Here is a 21,550-nt window from a genome sequence, read left to right as displayed (position 1 = left end):
GGTGGAATGATGCAGAGTGGAAGAGATGGCTGCTTCCTGCACCATTCTATACCGTTGACATTGTGACGTCAGGCTGGTAGAGTTAGGGGGACGATGCGTCTCGACACCGGTCTCCTGCAGCTCACGGGTCCCATAGCGGCTGTATGGTCTGCCGCTGTGGGTGGTAAGACCCTTGATGTCACTATTCGGGGTAAGATGGTTGGCACTGGAAATTTTTTTCACTCGTATATCTATTAATGAATTGGAATCTGTCATCACAGAGTGACTGTTCAAACCAAGTACAGGTGCCCCATGCACCCTTGGTGTGGCTAAAGATTTAAGGGCACCTTCCCACATGCTTGCTTTCCCCTCAGTCTCCACCTCGCCTTCTTTGACTGGCAACCAACCCTTCTCTCTAATCTCCTCCTCAGTGACTTTTTGTTACATGTTCTGCATGATGAGAAATGTTGTAGAGCGAGTCGTACACCTGTGAAGGGATGTGGTCACCGTGACGGTGCGTTATTCCTGCGTCCGTCTCCTTTAAGGCAGCTGCGACACTAGGACAGATGGGGCCATTCATCTGTTCGAGCGATGCGCGGCTGCTGAAGAGCGGTTTCACAAATATGATGGATGAGCGAGCGGCATATGGCAGATATCCAGTCCAACTGCTAAATTAACTGTATCATTTACTGTTTATTCGAGGAGGCGGAAGAGGGAAATGCAAAGTCATGAATCTTTATCGCTTTCTAAGATGCGATGTAAAGTGATGAAAATTTCTCTGGTTGAGAGAGAGTAAAAACTGAATATTCAGCGTCTTTTAGCTCTCAAAAGTAAGCCGACAGACATGCATTTACTAAAGGACCGACATCTGCCGAAAAACCCCAACATCGGAGATTTCAGCTAGAAGTGAAGTGAGTTAGAAACTTCTCAATGCAATTTGGTCCTTCCCATTGGTGACAAGATTTAACTAATTTTTAGGCTGTGTTCACACGTGATATAACTGTGCAAGTACAAACAACAGGCACAAAGGATGAGCGTCCTGCAACCGATTGTAGACCATATAGACATGTGTCTCCGGAAGAGAGGAGTGTAGCCCAGGTTGGCTTTTTTCCTTATTAGGAATTCATGCAAAATAGTTTTGTTACTGACTCAAAAAATATACAAGGATCCTGGATAGGAGATATCTAACAAACGAAAGAAAGAGACATGGAAGTAGCAGAGACCGTCATCCATTACTGTATGGGGGTCCAATGCCTGTACCCACTAGCATGAAAGAGTATGAAAGGCGAATAGTATAAATGTGATCCCTCAGTCCTGAAGGATTTTGATTGTAATTCCGTTAATTTATGATTTTTGTTTCCTGTGAGGTAGTAACGGGACACCCAGTCTAGTAACGAATGATGGGCGAAGAAGCGTCTACAGCAACGGAAGCTTTATCATCCGCACAGTGAAAGCAGAGGATTCTGGGTATTACAGCTGCTCTGCCTCAAACACCTGGGGATTGGAGGAGATTGTCCTAAATCTGCAGGTTCAAGGTAAGAAGATGATGGAGCTTAAATATTTCTTACACTACTCCTATTTACAATAATATAACTACTATAATACTGCCCCATATGTACAAGAATATAACTACTATAATACTGCCCCATATGTACAAGAATATAACTACTATAATACTGCTCCTATGTACAAGAATATAACTACTATAATACTGCTCCTATGTACAAGAATATAACTACTATAATACTGCCCCTATGTACAAGAATATAACTACTATAATACTGCTCCTATGTACAAAAATATAACTACTATAATACTGCTTTCTATAGTACCGGTCAAAACGTTGGACTCACCTGTTAATGTAATGGTTTTCTTTGTTTTTACTGAATGTGCATATTGTAAATTCAGACTTAAGGCAGAAAAAAGCACAAATGATTACATATGGAGTAAAGAAAAATATATGTGACACAAAACGGAATGTGGGTTACACCTTAGATTCCTTCACGTACCCCTCCTTTTACTCTGATGACAGCTTTACAGCCTCTTGGTATCTCTCAGCAGCTTCTTCATGTCAACCTTTGGAATGGCATACAACAGTCTTGAAGGATTTCCCAGAGGTGTTGGACACTTGTTGGCTGCTTTTCCTTTATTGTGTGTCCAACTCTTCCCAAAACATCTCAATTGGGCTGAGGTCCGGAGATTGTGGAGGCAATGTCATGTGATGCAGCCTCCATCCCTCTCCCACTTGGTCACGTAGCCCTTACATTGCATTACTGTTGCAACATAAATGTTGATCCCACTAAATGCAAACCAGATGTGGTAGCCATGCTGGGTAAGTGTGCCTTGAGTTTGGAATTAATTACCAACAGAGTCACCAGCCAAGTTGTTGTTCACCATCACACCTCCTCCTCCATGCTTAACCGTGGGCACCACACAAGTAGAAACCATCCGTTCACCTACATCTCACAAAGACATGATGATTGCTATAAAAAAAATCTCAAATTTTGCTTCACCAGAGAACATTAGAAATTTTCAATGATATATTGTTCAGTCTCTCCTTGTTTGCGGTCCTCAGTAGTGGTTTCTTTGCAACACTTCGACCATAAAGGCCAGATTTTCACAGTCTCCTCTGGAGAGTTTGTTGAGATGTGCCTGTTACTTGATATCTGTGAATCATTTTTAGGGGTCTGTTATCTGTGGTCCTATCAATTTGCAGTTTATGAGGAGGCAGAGGTCATTGTAGGTCTGCTTTCCTGTAGTTGTTCTGTCAAGAACACCGCACTGCACTTGCTCACTGAGCCAGTGCGCATGTTTCGAGTAAGACAAACTGTGCTCTAAGATACCTGTGGAGCGGGGCAGTAGCGGTGAAGGTGTGTGCTTCAGACCAACAGGACCTGAAGCACGTGACTGCTGGGGGCGTGGCCAAAGCTCCAGAGAACTAGGAGCTGAAGGAAAACTCCTAGAAGGGTAACTACGGGACAAAGTTTCCAAGGGGCATAGACAGGGACGTAAACAAGATCAGGCCAGGGTCAAAGCACGAGATAGCACGACAATACCAAAGGACTAGATAGAATGGATAGTCAGGACGTAGCAGCAGTCCGAAACCAGAGAAGCAGTACACAATCTAAAGAAGGCAAACTCACAACGGGGGGACAGCACCGGGTCAGAACCATAGAAGCAAGCTAGAAGACAAGCACACAGGGGTCACCACACTCGGCAAAGGGCAAAAGTATAACTGACGGGGATTGGAGCTTCCTAGGGCTATAAGAAGATCTCCCCGAACCAAAGAGAGGCCACAATAATTAACTCCAGGCATGCAGGTCAAAGCCTGCACTGTGCTCAAGACATTAGCCCCTGGCATGCAGGTCAAAAACCTGCACTGGTATCATGACAGTACCCCCCCCTCTCAACGGGGGGGCCTCTGGACCCCCAGGCTTCCCCGGGTATTTGGCATGGAAAGCCCGAACCAGGCGATCCGCATGTACCGAGTGAGCAGAGACCCATGAGCGATCCTCCGGTCCATATCCCTTCCAGTGGACCAGGTACTGCAAGGAGCGGCGCACACGCCGAGAGTCCACAATATGTCCGACCTCATACTCCAAGTGACCCTCCACCAGCACTGAAGGAACAACAGACTCTGAGTCCTCCTTGACAGACCCCACAGCTTTCAACAGAGATTTATGGAACACATTGGATATTTTTAAAGAGGCGGGGAGATGCAGCCTATATGCCACTGGGTTGACTGTCTCGATAATCTCGTACGTACCAATGAACTTTGGTCCCAATTTAAATGATGGTACCTTCAAGTTGATGTTACATGTGGAAAGCCAAACCTTCTCCCCCACCTGAAACATGTGTCCCAGGGCTCTTTTTGTCAGCAAAATATTTATACTTCCCCTGGGCCCGAGAGATATTATGCTGGACTTCTGCTCAGAGGTTTTTTAACCGTTGAATGGATCCCTCCGCCCCTGGACAACCAGAATCCACCCGTGAAAACTCCCCAAAATGAGGATTAAACTCATAATTGATCAGGAATGGAGACATGTTGGGGAACTGACTCGCCCGGTTGTTAAAAGCGAATTCCGCCAACGGTAACGCATCACACCAATCCTCCCAATCCTCCTGTCTGACGGAGGTCAGACACCTGAGAATTTGTTCCAGGGATTGATTGGTGCGTTCCATCTGACCATTACTCTCCGGGTGATATGCCAACGAGAAGTAGAGTGAGATGCCCAATTTCTTACAGAATGCCCTCCAAAATTTGGCCACAAACTGCATACCTCTGTCAGACGCCACATTCAGGGTACCCCATGCAATCGGACCACATGCTGCATAAATAACCTTGACAATGTTTCTGCTGAGGGTAATGCTGCCAAGGGAATGAAATGGGCCTGTTTCAAAAACCTATCCACCACCACCCAGATCACGGTATTGCTCCTGGAAGGTGGAAGACCGGTATTAAAGTCCATGGAGAGATGAGTCCATGGCCTATCAGGAACCGGTAAAGGTATGCGTTCCCCAGCCGGCCATGTGAGCTTTTGGAACGGGCACAAACTCCACAAGCAGAAGTTAATTTCTTGACATCGGACCCAAGTGAAAGCCACCAAAACACCCTGGCTACTGCCTCTCTAGTAGCCGTGATACCGGGATGAGCACTCAGCCTAGACTCATGAAACTCCTGCAGAAGTCTAGGCCGTAATAAATCTGGAACAAACAATTTATCCCCTGGCCTGGTCACCGGAGCTAGGAACTGAGCCCTCAAAATTTCTTGTTCCAACTCTAATGAGACCCCCGCCACTACCACCCCCAGGCGAAGAATAGAGGATGGCAGATGGGGGAGACACCGGGTCAAAACTTCTGGACAGGGCATCCGCTTTAACATTTTTGGACCCTGGTCAAAAAGTAATGGAGAATTGAAATCTTGAAAAAAAAAAAAAAGAGACCAACAGGCTTGTCTAGGAGTAAGCCTCTTAGCAGATTCCAGGTAAGCCAAATTTTTGTGATCCGTGATGACAGTGACAGGGTTAGCCTCCCCGTACAAAAAGTACATCCATTCTCCGAATGCCAGCTTGACCGCAAGAAGTTCTCTACTGCCTACATCATAGTTTCTCTCGGCGGAAGAGAACTTCTTGGAGAAGAAGGTGTCACGTGCCCCATCCTGTGTGACACGGCCAGCAGGCCGGTAACTAATACAACAGGACACGGCACATGTAATTGTCCAGTGTGACGCGGCCCGCAGGCCGGTAACTAATACAAGACACAGGGGATAGGGAAACACTTACAACGGTAGGCCCTACGATAGGGAGAGGGGACGTGGAGACCTCCTACACTCCCCTGAGTCAGTGTCCCTAACGCTCCTAACGTTCCCTATGCCGGTTCCGCACCAGGCGCCGATCACGAACCTGTCGCCCTAGCACACCCTACACCTATTCCTTACTAGGGAGCTGGGTGGTGCAGGCACTGGCCCCACTGCTGTACTAACACCAACATGAGGAAAAATGACAAACAGGGAAACACTTAGATTTGCTCTGATGCACTTGCTCCAGGCAACAGAGTCCAACACCTGAGTGCATCTTCCTCCCACCGTGTCCAACACCTGGGTGCAGCTGTCCAGTAACGGAGTCCTGCTCCTGAGTGCAGCTGTCCAGCAACGGAGTCCAGCACCTGAGTGCAGCTTTCAGCCAAAGAGTCCAGCAACTGAGTGCAGCTCTACAGCATAGCTGCCACTCCACCAAGCTTTGCAGGAATTCTTCCTGACAACATAGCTGCCACTCCACCATGCTTTACACGAACTCCTTGCTGACACCATAGCTGCCACTCCAGGACTCTGACTGAGCTGTCCTGAGCAACGGAGTCCAGCACCTGAGTGTAGCTGTCCAGCAACGGAGTCCAGCACCTGAGTGCAGCTTCCAGCCAAAGAGTCCAGCAACTGAGTGCAGCTCTACACCATAGCTGCCACTCCACCAAGCTTTGCAGGAATTCTTCACTGACACCATAGCTGCCACTCCACCATGCTTTACACAAACTCCTCGGTGACACCATAGCTGCCACTCCAGAACTCTCACTGAGCTGCCCGGGACTCTCCTTCAGCTCCATCCTTCACCCAGGCTTGCTTGTAAGTGAGGACTTATCACCAACAGTGATTACCACACCTGACACTCTTTTATAGAGCAATTACACCTGTTTTATAATTACGTGCACAAAAATAAAGTAACCATGTGCAATCACGCTCACCACCACCGGGGGGCAAATTTAGGACAAAAGACACCACAGTGCAGTCATCCTAATGGCCACCGGGGGGAAACTAGAACTGAAACACACAACCAAAGGAAAAAAAGGTTACTTGTGCATTATCTCTGTCATATCCAACCTGGATCATGACAGAAGGCACAGGGTTTGAGATTAGCAAGGGTGGCAGGACCCTGGGACAACACTGCCCCCACCCCCACAATAAATGGTTTGAACGGGTCTAGCTGAACCAACAGCGGGGCGGACATGAAACATTTCTTAAGAGCAGAGAAGGACTCCTTAGCGAGTCCCGACCAATTTTTTACATCAGCCCCCTTCAGGGTAAGATCCGTGAGTGGTTTAACCACTTGTGAGAAACCTTTAATGAATCTCCACTAATAGTTCGCAAATCCCAAGAAGCGCTGGAGCCCCTTGAGATCACGAGGCTGAACCCAGTCTGCGATCGCCAGCACCGTCTTAGGATCCATACGAAACCCCTCACAAGACACAATAAGCCCCAAAAAAGACAGTTCCTGTGCGAAAAATGAACATTTTTCCAATTTAGCAAACAAGTGGTTCTCCCTGAGTCTCTGGAGAACTGTCTGTAGATGTTGCAAGTGAGACTGACTGTCCGGGGAATATACCAAAATGTCATCCAAATAAATGATAACAAAATGGTCTATCAGGTCAGAGAACACAACATTGATAAAGTTCTGGAAAATAGCAGGGGCAGTAGTTAACCCAAACTGCATAACCAGGTTCTCAAAGAGTCCCTCTGATGTGAGGAACGCCGCTTTCCACTCGTCCCCTTCCCAAACCCTTATCAGGTTGTAGGCCGCCCCGGTGATCTAATTTGGAGAACCATTGGGCCCCAGATAACTGGTTGCATTAGTCTAGGATGAGGGGAAGTGGGTAAGTGTTCCTAACCGTTATCTTGTTAAGTTCCTGAAAGTCGATCCACGGCCGCAAACCACCATCTTTCTTCTGCACAAAGAAGAATCCTGCTGCCACGGGTGACACAGAAGGCCTGATATGCTCTTTGCGGAGACTCTCAGCTATGTACTCCTTCATGGCTTGGTGCTCTGGCCCAGACAAATTGAACAACCGAGCCATAGGTAACTTTGCCCTGTGTACTAAATCAATGGCACAATCTATGTGGAGGCAGCGCCTCAGCATCGCTTTCGGAAAACACGTCTTCGAAATCCTTCAGGTACTCCGGAATACCTTCCAGACTGACAGACGACACAGATACGGATATAACAGAGTTAACAAGAGGTCCCAGGTTACAACATTTATCTTTGCATCCCTATTGAGTGATCTCCCCCGTTACCCAATCAATGGTAGGATTATGGCGTTGAAGCCAAGGTATCCCCAGTACCAGTCCCGCAGGCAAGTTATCTAACACAAGACAACTAAGTTTTTCCACGTGAGTGGGACCCACTTTCAGAGAAAAAAGTTCAGACCTCAAACAGATACAGTCCCGGGTAAGAGGGGATGAGTCAATTGCCACAAGTTTAACAGGGTCCTGAAGCCTGACTGTCCCTATCTTATTAAGAGTCATAATCCGGGTATCAATCAGGTTAACAGCAGAACCACAGTCAACAAAGGTGGTAGTCTGAACAAAACCATCACCAAGTTCCAGTACCACCTGAAGCACAATTTTTGCAAGTGAGGAAAAATGTACCTGAAGGTCTGGGTAGCCTCCTCGACTACTACCCAGACCTAGTCGTTTCCTGCCACCTTGGAGGATGACGGACAGGAGGGGCAGTCCCTCTTCCAGTGTCCAGATTCCCCACAATAGAAGCACAATTGCTTCTCCCGACGGCGTCTTCTTTCCTTCTCACAGGTGGCAGCACTCACCTCCATAGCCACAGGAGGAGTTCGGGTCTCACCTCCACTGGAGAATAATGATATTTCAAGTTGCATAACGCCTCTTTCCCGCAGTCTGCGATCCATGCGAACCTCTTCGCTCATGGCATCCTCTAGGGAGTCAGGTGGAGGATGAAGTGCCAGGTCATCCTTCAGACGTTCACACAGGCCTCGACAGAACAACCCCCGAAGGGCGGCATCACTCCAAGAAACTTCAGCTGCCCAACGTCTAAATTCAGAACAGAACCACTCTGCCGAGTGCTTCCCCTGACAGACACTGATCACCTTGTCCTCAGCCAAACACACTCTATCCGGCTCATCGTAAAAAAACTCAAAACCTCAAAAAAAAACCCTCAAAAAACCCATCCACAGTCATTCTCTCTGGGGCAGAAAAGGAAAGAGAAAACGCCCAGGCTTGTGGGGCCCCCTTAAGCAGGGACATAACCACCCCCACCCTCTGTTTCTCATCCCCAGAGGAGCCGGATCTCAAGGAGAAAAAGAGCTTACAGCCCTCCTTAAACACTCTAAATTCACTTTTGTTACCAGCAAATGTATCCGGTAACTTAATCGGGGATTCGGGTGGGACAAAAATGACATCTCTAGTCCCCCCACCTGCTGAAACCCAGCGGAAAGCGCCCCCTGAACTGAGTCCGCAACCTGCCGTTGGGACTGGGCCAGGGTTTGGTGTTCCAAGTTTAGCTTCTGCAGCGACTGAGTCAAGCATTTCACCTGCTCAGATAAAGCATGCATTGGGTCCATGCTGCAAAACAGAAAAAAAGTTCACGGTCAGTTATAATGTCAAGAACACCGCACTGCACTTGCTCACTGAGCCAGTGCGCATGTTCTGAGTAAGACAAACTGTGCTCTAACATACCTGTGGAGTGGGGTAGTAGCGGTGAAGGTGTGTGCTTCAGACCAACAGGACCTGAAGCACGTGACTGCTGCGGGCGTGGCCAAAACTCCAGAGAGCTAGGAGCTGAAGGAAAATTCCTAGAATGGTAACTACGGGACAAAGTTACCACCAAGGGGCATAGACAAGGACGTAAACCAGATCAAGCCGGGGTCAAAGCACGATATAGCACGACAATACCAAAGGACTAGACAGAACGGATAGTCAGGACGTAGCAGCAGTCAGAAACCAGAGAAGCAGATACACAGTACAGAATCAAAAGGCAGACTCACAATGGGGGACAGAACAGGGTCAGAACCATAGAAGGAAGCTAGAAGACAGGCACACAGGGGTCACCACACTCGGCCAAGGGCAAAAGTATAACTAACAGGGATTGGAGCTTCCCAGGACTATAAGAAGCTCTCCCCGAACCAAAGAGAGGCCACAATAATTAACCCCAGGCATACAGGTCAAAGCCTGCACTGGGCTCAAGACATTAGCCCCTGGCATGCAGGTCAAAAACCTGCACTGGGATCATGACATGTTCCTTATGAGATCCACTTCCATCATGGTGATTGATGGTTTTCAAGACTTCACTTTAGGATACCTTCAAGATTCTAGCAAATTTTCTGGATTTACTTCATGCCATACAGTAATGATGACTTCATGCCATAAAGTATTGATGACTTCTTTTTATTTCGAGTCGAGTGGTTCTTGCCATATTTTGGCTTAGAACAGTTGTAGAATAGGGGAGCTGTGTACCAACACGGTTGCTGCAAGACCTACCTGATGGTAACAAACACTTTTTTTTTGAAGGTCAGCAATTCCACACAACTGAACTTTTGATGACACAGACCTGTTCATTCTAATCCATTTCACTTGACTATCTGATTAAGAAGCCATTGGGGTATAAAACTGTCATCAGAGTAAAAGGAAAGGGGAATAAAGCTTAACTGTCACGCGGTAGTAGGAAAATAACAGGAGACGTGGAACCTGGGCCCCTGAACTGCCCCTCAGGCTAAGGAGGTGCCCTGACTTTCCTTAACTTGGGGGTACACTTGAAGGTAGTGAGGCCCAAGTCCCTGACCTGTCCCTATCTCCTGTTTAGCCCTGAGCTAAACCACCAACCCCCTCCCCAGGAGGTGAGACAGGGAATAAAGTGTACTGCACAACACCCAAAGGAAAAAGGGAAAAACACCAAAACACTTATCTTGCTCTGCTGCAGTCATCAGGCGGCAGAGTGAATCACCGGATAAACTTTTCGCAGTGGCTCAACACCTAAGAGCCAGCTGCCACCTTCACCATCTAACTCTGCTGCGGACACCAGGCAGTCAGAGTTCACACCAGCTTCAGCAGTGGCTCTTCACCTCAGAGCCAGTTGCTCCCTTCACTGTGGTTCGCATCCAAAAGGAAAATGCTGCTATTACCAACACCTGCTCATAGACCATGTGACCCTATATAGGAAAAGGGAATGGTCAAATGATCAGGGGCCAAAAGCTGCTATAACCCCAGTGACCACCGGGGGCAAAAGGCAAACTAAAGAAAGTATCAGATGTAATGACACTTGTGGCCACCGGGGGGCAAAACCCCATATCAATCCCCCAGAAGCCTGAAAATAAAGGTTTTCATGAGGGAACCCAGACTCTGACACGGATCCAAGAATTGGACCGTGACATTAACACATTGGGGTTTGTTTCTCACGTTTTTCTTGACGCGTGTTTCTTTCACGGTTTTGCTGCCTTCAGTCTGAATCTACAGGTGCACAATCCTATAAGAACAAGGAAAAACACTGCCTGAACAGGTGTGTCCAAACTTGTCACCAGTACGGTTTTAACAAGAATATACGTGTTACAGCTGAGAATATATCAACTATGATAGTAGTATGAGCTCCAGAATCGGCTGCGGAGCTGTTCATCCACTTTTTAGCAGTTTTGCTTCTTCCTGTTATTGTGGTTTATGTGATGAAGTATAACAGAAGAGCAGTCCTCTCCCCGTTGAGCAGATAAACTATTTATACGGTAATGGATCAGGCCTGCTGTGATATATACAGATTTCAGAGGCCATGGTATTGCAGACTGCTCCCATCCAGTTGTTGTAGGCAGGTGTCAGCCAGGTGTCATCTGTACTGATCCAAGAACACCGTGTTTATCATGGATACATACTGCAGGCGTTGTGAACACCGGCTTCACGTCACTGTATCCGCCGCTGCCAGTATTGTTCCTTTCTGACTTTTTACAATCCTTTCATGATCGTTATGTCCTGGAAAAACAATGCTCTGAAGAATAGCAATGGGGGTCAAAGCGATCCATTACTTGTATGACGTATGTCTGCGGCACTTTTTATAGATACATATGCATTTTTATAAAGATGGAACCACATATACTCATTTTTGCCTATAAAAAAATGAAAATGTTCTCTTAATTGTTTTTTTTTCTGCAGAGTTATAAATTTACTTTCTGGCATGGTAAATTCTGTAAAAAAAAACAAAAAACAGAAAAATAATGCTGGATTTGTTGTTTTTGATTCATCTTATGTCCCAAAAACTGTTTAAAGAGTAATTAAAAAGACTTATATGGCACAAGTAAAAATGGTACAAGTAAAAACATTAACTCATCCTGCAAAAAAAACAAAACAAATGGTTTTTACACAGCTCACTCAACAGAAAGATAAAAAAGATTAAAAAAAGTAACGGTTCTCAGAATATGGCACAAGAACTATTGTTTACTATTGTTTTTTTCTATAGTTTTAATTGTGCAAAAGTACAAAACATAAACTAGATAAATTTGGCACTGATCTAAACTGTAAAGCTTCACCATATTTTGCACAAATAAAGTAAACCCCCCAAAAAAAATGATACTGCTTTTTGTAGGTTACCCTTTATGTCCACGCCATGGCCCTTTTTATCCATATGATGCTACTTTTTTTGGACTCTTTTCTGTCAAACTTACAAAGTGGTGCATGCACTTACTATCCTCCTTTCATTTCCTATGCTGTACAGTAAAACCTATACAACTATTCTATATCTTTCCGATAAAATCATCCTTCCACCTCCCCTGTTATCTAACCTCTCTCTATGTGACTGCAGCAGGAGCCTCTCCCCATTGCTTTGTTTACAAGTGTACATCAGAGGTGTTTAAACATCACCATCTTATCTGCTTTCTTCCAGTGCCTCCTGACCAACCTCGGCTGACCGTGTCCAAAAGTACTTCTTCGTCCATAACCCTTTCCTGGATACCAGGAGACAATGGAGGGAGTTCTATCCGAGGTAAGAAAACATTAGTATGTGGAGGTCTGGAATAATAGCTGTAGTAGGAGGAGGCTGATCATTCTTCTTCTTCATATATAGAACAGATTTACGATGAGGACTTCGCAAAGTAGAGTAACAAAAGTCTTCTGCTGTGCATGAAACCCGTTCAGGATAAGACCATTTTACCCCCTTCCCGACCAAGGACATGTTCAGGTTTTTGTTTGGAGAATAAAATAATTTTTCCTTTTTTTTTCCTCAAGATACATGGGCTTAATTTTTGTGTCACGTTTATATTCTATTTTTTCTGATATCGAAATGTGCCTATTTTTCAAATTTTCCTAATTTTTTTTTTTTTTTTTTTGTATCACACAGAACTGCTGAAAACATTGTTAATTGCTTTCCCCTTTCCATATAAAAAGCATGTTTTTTTTTCTGATGAGGACATGGCTTTAAATAGTGAATTAGATAGGCAGTTTCTCTGCTTTTTAAGTTTTGTTTTATTCTTTTTCTTGCGTATTTCATTTATTTATTTTTTCATTTATTTCACACACTGTGTCCCCATAAGGTCTTAAAAGTAAGGGGTGGGGGGTATGTTAGTTTTATTGCAGATTTCCTCTGTACCTTGGGCTGGGATATTAGCCCCAGTTACAGGTGAAGTACATACAACTCATTGCCTGATCAGTGTCTGCTTCTGCTCTCTCCCTACACCCAGCGATCACATTATCCTGGGTCTGAATGAGGAAGCGCCAACATCGCTTACCATCCTATATGCAGAGTGTTTATACAACGCTGTGTATTCAGTGATCAGGAAGGCAGCGATGGTAATAAACCATGTCTATGTTTTGTATGGGGAGTCCATTTGTGTTTGACAGCTCCCCACTCTCATGATCTCATGCACACAGGTTACTTTGCACTGACATTTTAGAGTGTCAGTGCAGAGTAAAGTGCGACTGCAGGATCAGACTACACAGGGTTTGTTTGTAGTCTGTTACTATGGAGACACAATAATAGCAGCTTATTTGCAGAAGCAGTGCCCCATTTGTCCATAGTTTGTGGGTAATACTTTACCTTAGCTCCAATTGAAGTAAATAGGGCCAAGTGGAAAAACTATATACAACTTGTGGACAGAGGTGGAACTGTGTGTAGAAAAAGAAAAAAGCATGGTTTTCTAATCCTAGACAACCTACATAGGCTATCCTCTCCCCCACCTAACTATACGAGTGGCCAAGATGGCAGATACTATCAGGCCCTAAAACCATGGGGTCCTAAAGGTGTCCGAACCAAATAAAGAGACCAGATTATAAGAAGAGAACTGTGACTAATTGCACAGTGCACAGATTTGTCATTCAGAATCCAAGGAAAGCTGAGTGACAGTCCCCATTGGAGCTCTAGTGGCAGCCATATTGATCGTCAACCAGCTTTCCCATAATGCTGAAATGTGATTTGCATGAAATATCTTAAGATTTGACAGGAGAGGGCACGGTGTAGAGGCTCGGAGCTGCCGTTTTTTTTATAGTGACAAGATTCTTTGCGTACGTCTTGGTGATTGCTTTGTTCACTCGGTATTAGATGATTTCTTTTTTAGAAGTCCTGTCAGGATGTTGTTTTCTGCTGTTTTCTCACAAGAAGCAAGATCATCAAAGAAAATTCGCCGACACCTTGTGAGCTGAATAACGTTACACGTTTCTTCCTTTTCGTATCCTGCAGGGGATTTCTTACATTTGTGATCACGAATCTTATGGAGAAAACATATATAGTTATAAACTCTTTGGATGACTTGATCTGAGATCACCAAGGGAGCAGCACTACCCTAATTGGGTCATAGAAGACAACACTAAATACTAATAGTAAAATTGTGGCTGCGTGTGGTCACCACTAGGGGGAGCCCTCTGTATAAGGATGTATACAGCTGCTGTTGAACTCTGAATGCAGTGAGCTCCCCCTAGTGGTGGCTTGTGTTATAGAAGTAAGATTTATCAGAGGATATAAAACAAACATAACATAGGACCGGTTCCATGCCGCAGTTGCCGTCTTGTTTTCTAATTAGACAGATTGGTAAAATTGTCCTTTTAAAAAAAACTGGGTCATCAATAATAATAGTAGTACATAGCGGGACCTGCGCCCTTATGTGTCCCTGCAGTCCCAGGACAGTTTTTCTTTATTAATAGTAGTACATAGCGGGATCTGCGCCCTTATGTGTCCCTGCAGTCCCAGGACAGTTTTTCTTTATTACTAGTAGTGCATAGTGGGACCTGCGCCCTTATGTGTCGCTGCAGTCCCAGGACAGTTTTTCTTTATTAATAGTAGTACATAGCGGGATCTGCGCCCTTATGTGTCCCTGCAGTCCCAGGACAGTTTTTCTTTATTACTAGTAGTGCATAGTGGGACCTGCGCCCTTATGTGTCCCTGCAGTCCCAGGACAGTTTTTCTTTATTACTAGTAGTGCATAGCGGGACCTGCGCCCTTATGTGTCCCTGCAGTCCCAGGACAGTTTTTCTTTATTACTAGTAGTGCATAGTGGGACCTGCGCCCTTATGTGTCCCTGCAGTCCCAGGACAGTTTTTCTTTATTACTAGTAGTACATAGCTGGACCTGAGCCCTTATGTGTCCCTGCAGTCCCAGGACAGTTTTTCTTTATTACTAGTAGTACATAGCTGGATCTGCGCCCTTATGTGTCCTTCAGTCCCAGGACAGTTTTTCTTTAATACTAGTATTACATAGCGGGACCTGCGCCCTTATGTGTCCCTGCAGTCCCAGGACAGTTTTTCTTTATTACTAGTATTACATAGCTGGATCTGCGCCCTTATGTGTCCCTGCAGTCCCAGGACAGTTTTTCTTTATTACTAGTAGTGCATAGCGGGACCTGCGCCCTTATGTGTCCCTGCAGTCCCAGGACAGTTTTTCTTTATTACTAGTAGTACATAGCGGGATCTGCGCCCTTATGTGTCCCTGCAGTCCCAGGACAGTTTTTCTTTATTACTAGTATTACATAGCTGGATCTGCGCCCTTATGTGTCCCTGCAGTCCCAGGACAGTTTTTCTTTATTACTAGTAGTGCATAGCGGTACCTGCGCCCTTATGTGTCCCTGCAGTCCCAGGACAGTTTTTCTTTATTACTAGTAGTACATAGCGGGATCTGCGCCCTTATGTGTCCCTGCAGTCCCAGGACAGTTTTTCTTTATTACTAGTATTACATAGCGGGACCTGCGCCCTTATGTGTCCCTGCAGTCCCAGGACAGTTTTTCTTTATTACTAGTATTACATAGCGGGACCTGCGCCCTTATGTGTCCCTGCAGTCCCAGGACAGTTTTTCTTTATTACTAGTAGTGCATAGCGGTACCTGCGCCCTTATGTGTCCCTGCAGTCCCAGGACAGTTTTTCTTTATTACTAGTAGTGCATAGCGGTACCTGCGCCCTTATGTGTCCCTGCAGTCCCAGGACAGTTTTTCTTTATTACTAGTAGTGCATAGCGGTACCTGCGCCCTTATGTGTCCCTGCAGTCCCAGGACAGTTTTTCTTTATTACTAGTAGTGCATAGCGGTACCTGCGCCCTTATGTGTCCCTGCAGTCCCAGGACAGTTTTTCTTTATTACTAGTATTACATAGCGGGACCTGCGCCCTTATGTGTCCCTGCATTCCCAGGACAATTTTTCTTTATTACTGGAGAACAAAGACAGCTTGGGAAAAAGTCCAACACTTGAGATCAGCAGCAAAGTGTGAACATCTGCGTCTGCTGAAATTAATTTGAGTTTTTCAGACATTCTGCTTCACAGCAAATTACTGGGAAACTTTTTTAGATTTTTAGTTTGCATCTCCAAACATGTTTACTATTATTAAAAAAAAATTGTTTTAGAGATTTTATGTTCCATCAGGACTTTTACTACATTCACATCCCCCAAAAAATGATTGGCTCCTGAGAGTCATGTGACCTAACAGTGCTAATAGACCTGTGATATAATTCTCTCCAGCCTACAATGAAAATTAGCCCTAGACCTTCCTAATGTATAGTCAGTATACCTAGTGCCTTTCTTATCCCTGTTGCTGTGGTTTAGGAGACCTTCCCCCCACACACCTGTCTAATAATATCAAATGGACCATGGTAAGACATGATGCTGACATCATCACACAGGACTGTCGTTGGTAGTGAAAGGGAGGGGGTAACTGACTTTCCACTCTGCTTCTTATGCCGCCATTTTCCTGGCAAAAGGGGGGGGGGATAAGCAAGGATTGTACGGAGACTCCAGGTATGGTGTCTATATACATATAGTAAACATACTAAAATTTTCATTGTGGGGTAAACAGCCACTTTGAAGAGAATCTATCAGCAGAATCTATTGCTTTGTAATGTGAGAGCGGCATGATGTAGAAGCTGAGACCCTGATCACAGGGGTGTGTCACTTACTGGGCTGTTTCAATATGAAATCAGTATTTTATCAGCAGGAGATTATCACTAGAAGGCTAGGTGTCCCTTTCCTCCTAGTCCAACCCTGCTCCCACTACTGATACAGTGTACACAGAAAGCGTCCAATCAGTGGTGTGGGGGCGGGGTTATACAGGGCTCAGCATTCCGAGCTCTGCTAGATCTGCAGCAGAGAAAACAGAGAATGTATCACAACTAAGTGATGCATTGACGGAATCAGGGTCTCTGCCCCTACATCATGTTACCTCAATTCCCTTTAAGTTAGATCACATTATAACCTTGTTTCCCTTACTTTGCTGTGTAGAAACACAGGATGGAGTATAAGGCCCACGAAGGCGCTAGACTTGCTCTGCGCAGCAGCATGCATATCACATGCAGTGTATACATTTCAGCCCATTACAGGGAGGGAAGTGATGAGTGTTTAGGCCTCATATAAAGAAGTATCAGAAATGTCAGGTAGTAGCAAATTTTAAATTTGGGGACCAGGTAATTTCTGCTGGTTACTTTGTTAGTAACAGTGACAGAATGTTAACATGTTCGCCTTTGTATTAACTCATCGTGTCCTGCACTACGTATTTTCATGATTAATATATAATCGGTTGGATATTTTCTTTTTTTTTTTTTCTTGCTTTCGTTACAGGTTACATACTCCAGTATTCGGAGGATAACAGTGAACAATGGGGCAGTTTTCCCATCAGTCCCAGTGAACGTTCTTACCGTTTAGAAAATTTGAAATGCGGCACTTGGTATAAATTTACTCTGACAGCCCAGAACGGAGTGGGGCCAGGACGCATCAGTGAGATCATAGAGGCAAAAACCCTTGGGAAAGGTACTGGAGTCTTGTCCTGCCCATCCAAAGCAGGAAGTAATTATACGTCATCCAGTTTTTTTTCCTTTTTATTAATGACTTTTGCAATTATAAATAAACATGAATGTGATGGTTTTGTATTTCTTCTGTTATATATATACCAATACAGTGAAGCTCGGGCCCAAGGCTCTGCTCACATGTGCAGTTGTCCTCTCCTTGTAACAAATCCAGTAGTAAAAAAAATAAGTAATCTATTATGATCTGTTTTTCATAGACTTGAATGCTGAATAAACACGGATCCTTTTAATATCCGTTTTTTTTTTCCTTAGCATAAAAGTTGCATAGATGCGTTTTTTTTGATCCAGCAAACAAATGGATAGCAGCTGGAAAGTAAGCAAGAAATATTATGACACTTCTTGAAAAAATTAGAGATATTCCCTTCTCCAAGATCCTATCCCAATATGTAGCAGATGTAGTAATAATAATATTAGTAAATACCTCAAATTAGAAATGTAGTATAGTTCTTCTGATTCACTATGTCGCTTACCCAATGTAAACGTTGCAGTAGATTAGGCATCCATGGTTACGACCACTAGCAACTACTGTAACTAACTGTCATTATATGAGTTTTCGTAACGATGGAGATACCTAAGCCATTGCAATGCCATGCACATGGGGTAAGTGACGTTGCGAATCAGAAGAACTATACTACACTTCTAACTGGAGGTATTTGCTAATATTTTTATTATTACACCTACTATATCCTACTACATATAACTATAGGATCTTGGGGATGGGAATATCTCTTTAAGGCTGGGGTCAGACTTGCGAGTGTGATGCGAGAAACTCGCACGAGTCTCTCGCATCAACACCCGGCGTGTAAGAGACTTGCGCGAGTTTCTCACATCACACTCGCAAGTCTGATCCCGGCCTAAGTCCTGTGCTGGAGTGTTTCATTCCTGGATTTATTATCCCATAATGGATCTAAAAACGAAAGTAACTTCTGGACATGTGAACAGAGGCCAACAGCAAAGTGGACCTGTCACCAGATAAATGGTGTCCAGTTTTTGCTTTTATTTTATTCCTGTTTTTTTGGGTGGAGAAACGCCATAAAATCATCACTAAATAAAAAGGCTCATAAGTCTCAAACTGTAGGGTGGATTCTAAAAAAAACCAAAAGCGGCATACTCAGCTGAGCAACGGGAATAAGATAAGATATAAAAAAAGCTGGTCACTTTTGACCTGGTGACAAGTTTTCTTAAATTGCCAAAATTGGGACTTTTACGCCCTGCCCTGAAATGCCCACTTGTGGCCATATTACCAGGCTCATTTTGCTTAAACCCTGTCCTTTTGGGTTTTGCCCACTTACCGTGACCCTTGGACCAGCTCCGTACACGTTTATCACAATCCGGTTCCTCTGTAAAGACCAATCCTGTGAAGGTTTTACTCATCTGTTTTTAAAGGTGATTGGATGTCTGACCATGGTTTGGTCTCTTCTTCCAGATCCCCCATAGTAGAAACTTGGTCTGCCTCTATGTTAGTTTAGCTCCTGACGTAGATAAAATTCCTAGAAAAGGGGAGGATCAATCCCAACCTGAGGGTTATGCATGTCGTAGACAATTGGACCCAAAAACATTGTGTACCCCAACGATTGAAGGTGCCACCTTTTGTTAAAGTAATCTATAGGGACGATGCAGGAGTGAGCAGATTCTTGACCTTAGGTTACAGTTGGGCTTACCAGGTGAGGTGGATCCACTAAGCCACTAATCTTGGTGGGCACACAGACTCCAGGCGTTGGTGCAGCCTCCGAAGGACACAACAAAATTGTGGAGACTTGGACTAAATGGAAACTCAGGAGCAGACGGACAGATGGAGTCTAACCTATCAGAGATGGATACGTGTTGAAACAGTAGTACAGATAATGAAGCTCACCACCAAGGAACACTAGCGTTTCAATCCCAAGACACAGGGGTGTGTTAATGGGCCTTAAATAGGTCTAGGCAGATGAAGCCGTTGCAGCATGCTGGGCCACTTGCATAACCCGACCTGGAGCACAGCAGAGGGCAGCAGACCCCCGAGAAGAAAACAAAACCCTAGATACCCAGAACTGATGTAACAGTTGCTATCAACAGGATTGATTTTTTTTTTTTTGCTACCCTCACAACTGGGTTTAAAATGTAAATAGGGGGTACTGTTAAGAAGTTAAGGAATGTATGTGATGTGTGCTTGTTTGCCTAATTTGTTCTTTAACCACGATTCATGATTATCAGCACTATGACTTTAAGAGGCCACAATTTTATGGCACCGTCCTCTGCTGTATGTCATTTTTATATGAATCGCATTGTGTGGATATAAATATGTATGAGTTTGCAGTATAATCCCGCATATATTTTCCTGGGTCAGGCACTGTGTGCTCTCTTTAAATATCAATATATCTAGTTTTCACTTCTTGGAAAGTAGATCCGTTACTTTGTGTTCTGTAGAATCGCATTAAGATGTAAATCTGCTCTTTCCTTGACCTTTATCGTATATCAGTACTCTTCGATAAATATTAACTACTAGCTGAGGAGCCCGGCGCTGCCCGGGCATAATAACTAACTAAGGTTAGTTATAACAAATTATAATGATTATATATATATATATATATATATATATATATATGTATATATATATATATATATATATATATATATATATATATATATAAAGCTGACTGTAGAGCCCCGCCCACTCCGCATAGCCACATTCACTATAATATCCCACATCATCCCGTCAGCCAGAGCTACCGGACAGCAACCCTAATATCCCACATCATCCCATCAGCCAGAGCCACCGGACTACTACCACTAATATCCCACATCATCCCGTCAGCCAGAGCCACCGGACTACTACCCCTAATATCCCACATCAGCCAGAGCCACCGGACTGCTACCCCTAATATCCCACATCATCCCGTCAGCCAGAGCCACCGGACTACTATCCCTAATATCCCACATCATCCCGTCAGCCAGAGCCACCGGACTACTACCCCTAATATCCCACATCAGCCAGAGCCACCGGACTACTACCCCTAATATCCCACATCATCCCGTCAGCCAGAGCCACGGGACTACTACCCCTAATATCCCACATCATCCCGTCAGCCAGAGCCACCGGACTACTACCACTAATATCCCACATCATCCCGTCAGCCAGAGCCACCGGACTACTACTCCTAATATCCCACATCATCCCGTCAGCCAGAGCCACCAGACTACTACCCCTAATATCCCACATCATCCCGTCAGCCAGAGCCACCAGACTACTACCACTAATATCCCACATCATCCCATCAGCCAGAGCTACCGGACTACTACCCCTAATATCCCACATCATCCCGTCAGCCAGAGCCACTGGACTACTACCCCTAATATCCCACATCAGCCAGAGCCACCGGACTACAACCCCTAATATCCCACATCAGCCAGAGCCACCGGACTACTACCTCTAATATCCCACATCGTCCCATCAGCCAGAGCCACCGGACTACTACCCCTAATATCCCACATCATCCCGTCAGCCAGAGCCACCGGACTACTACTCCTAATATCCCACATCATCCCGTCAGCCAGAGCCACCGGACTACTACTCCTAATATCCCACATCATCCCGTCAGCCAGAGCCACCGGACTACTACTCCTAATATCCCACATCGTCCCGTCAGCCAGAGCCTCCGGACTACTACTCCTAATATCCCACATCATCCCGTCAGCCAGAGTCACCGGACTACTACTCCTAATATCCCACATCATCCCGTCAGCCAGAGCCACCGGACTACTACCTCTAATATCCCACATCGTCCCATCAGCCAGAGCCACCGGACTACTACTCCTAATATCCCACATCATCCCGTCAGCCAGAGCCACCGGACTACTACCCCTAATATCCCACATCATCCCGTCAGCCAGAGCCACCGGACTACTACCCCTAATATCCCACATCATCCCGTCAGCCAGAGCCACCAGACTACTACCACTAATATCCCACATCATCCCATCAGCCAGAGCTACCGGACTACTACCCCTAATATCCCACATCATCCCGTCAGCCAGAGCCACTGGACTACTACCCC

The 21,550-nt window shown here is 45.1% G+C and overlaps 1 protein-coding gene across 2 annotated transcripts in view; it reads left to right on the top strand.

The window, feature by feature from the left end:
* Positions 1–21,550, top strand: part of DSCAM (DS cell adhesion molecule) — a 609,674-nt gene that overhangs the window by 468,095 nt on the left and 120,029 nt on the right. Inside the window, exons 23-25 of one of the 2 annotated variants that reach the window (XM_073584700.1) lie at positions 1,351–1,514; positions 12,132–12,230; positions 17,272–17,460. In XM_073584700.1, coding sequence (XP_073440801.1) covers positions 1,351–1,514; positions 12,132–12,230; positions 17,272–17,460 — 452 coding nt within the window. Of the gene's footprint in view, positions 1–1,350; positions 1,515–12,131; positions 12,231–17,271; positions 17,497–21,550 lie in introns of both variants that reach the window. The other variant, XM_073584699.1, reaches the window with a different exon arrangement.

Source organism: Dendrobates tinctorius, unplaced genomic scaffold (assembly GCF_039654945.1).
Source record: "Dendrobates tinctorius isolate UK_male_01 unplaced genomic scaffold, ASM3965494v1 ptg000084l, whole genome shotgun sequence".
Taxonomy (NCBI): Eukaryota; Metazoa; Chordata; class Amphibia; order Anura; family Dendrobatidae; genus Dendrobates; species Dendrobates tinctorius.
This window is presented reverse-complemented; position numbering and strand designations above follow the sequence as displayed.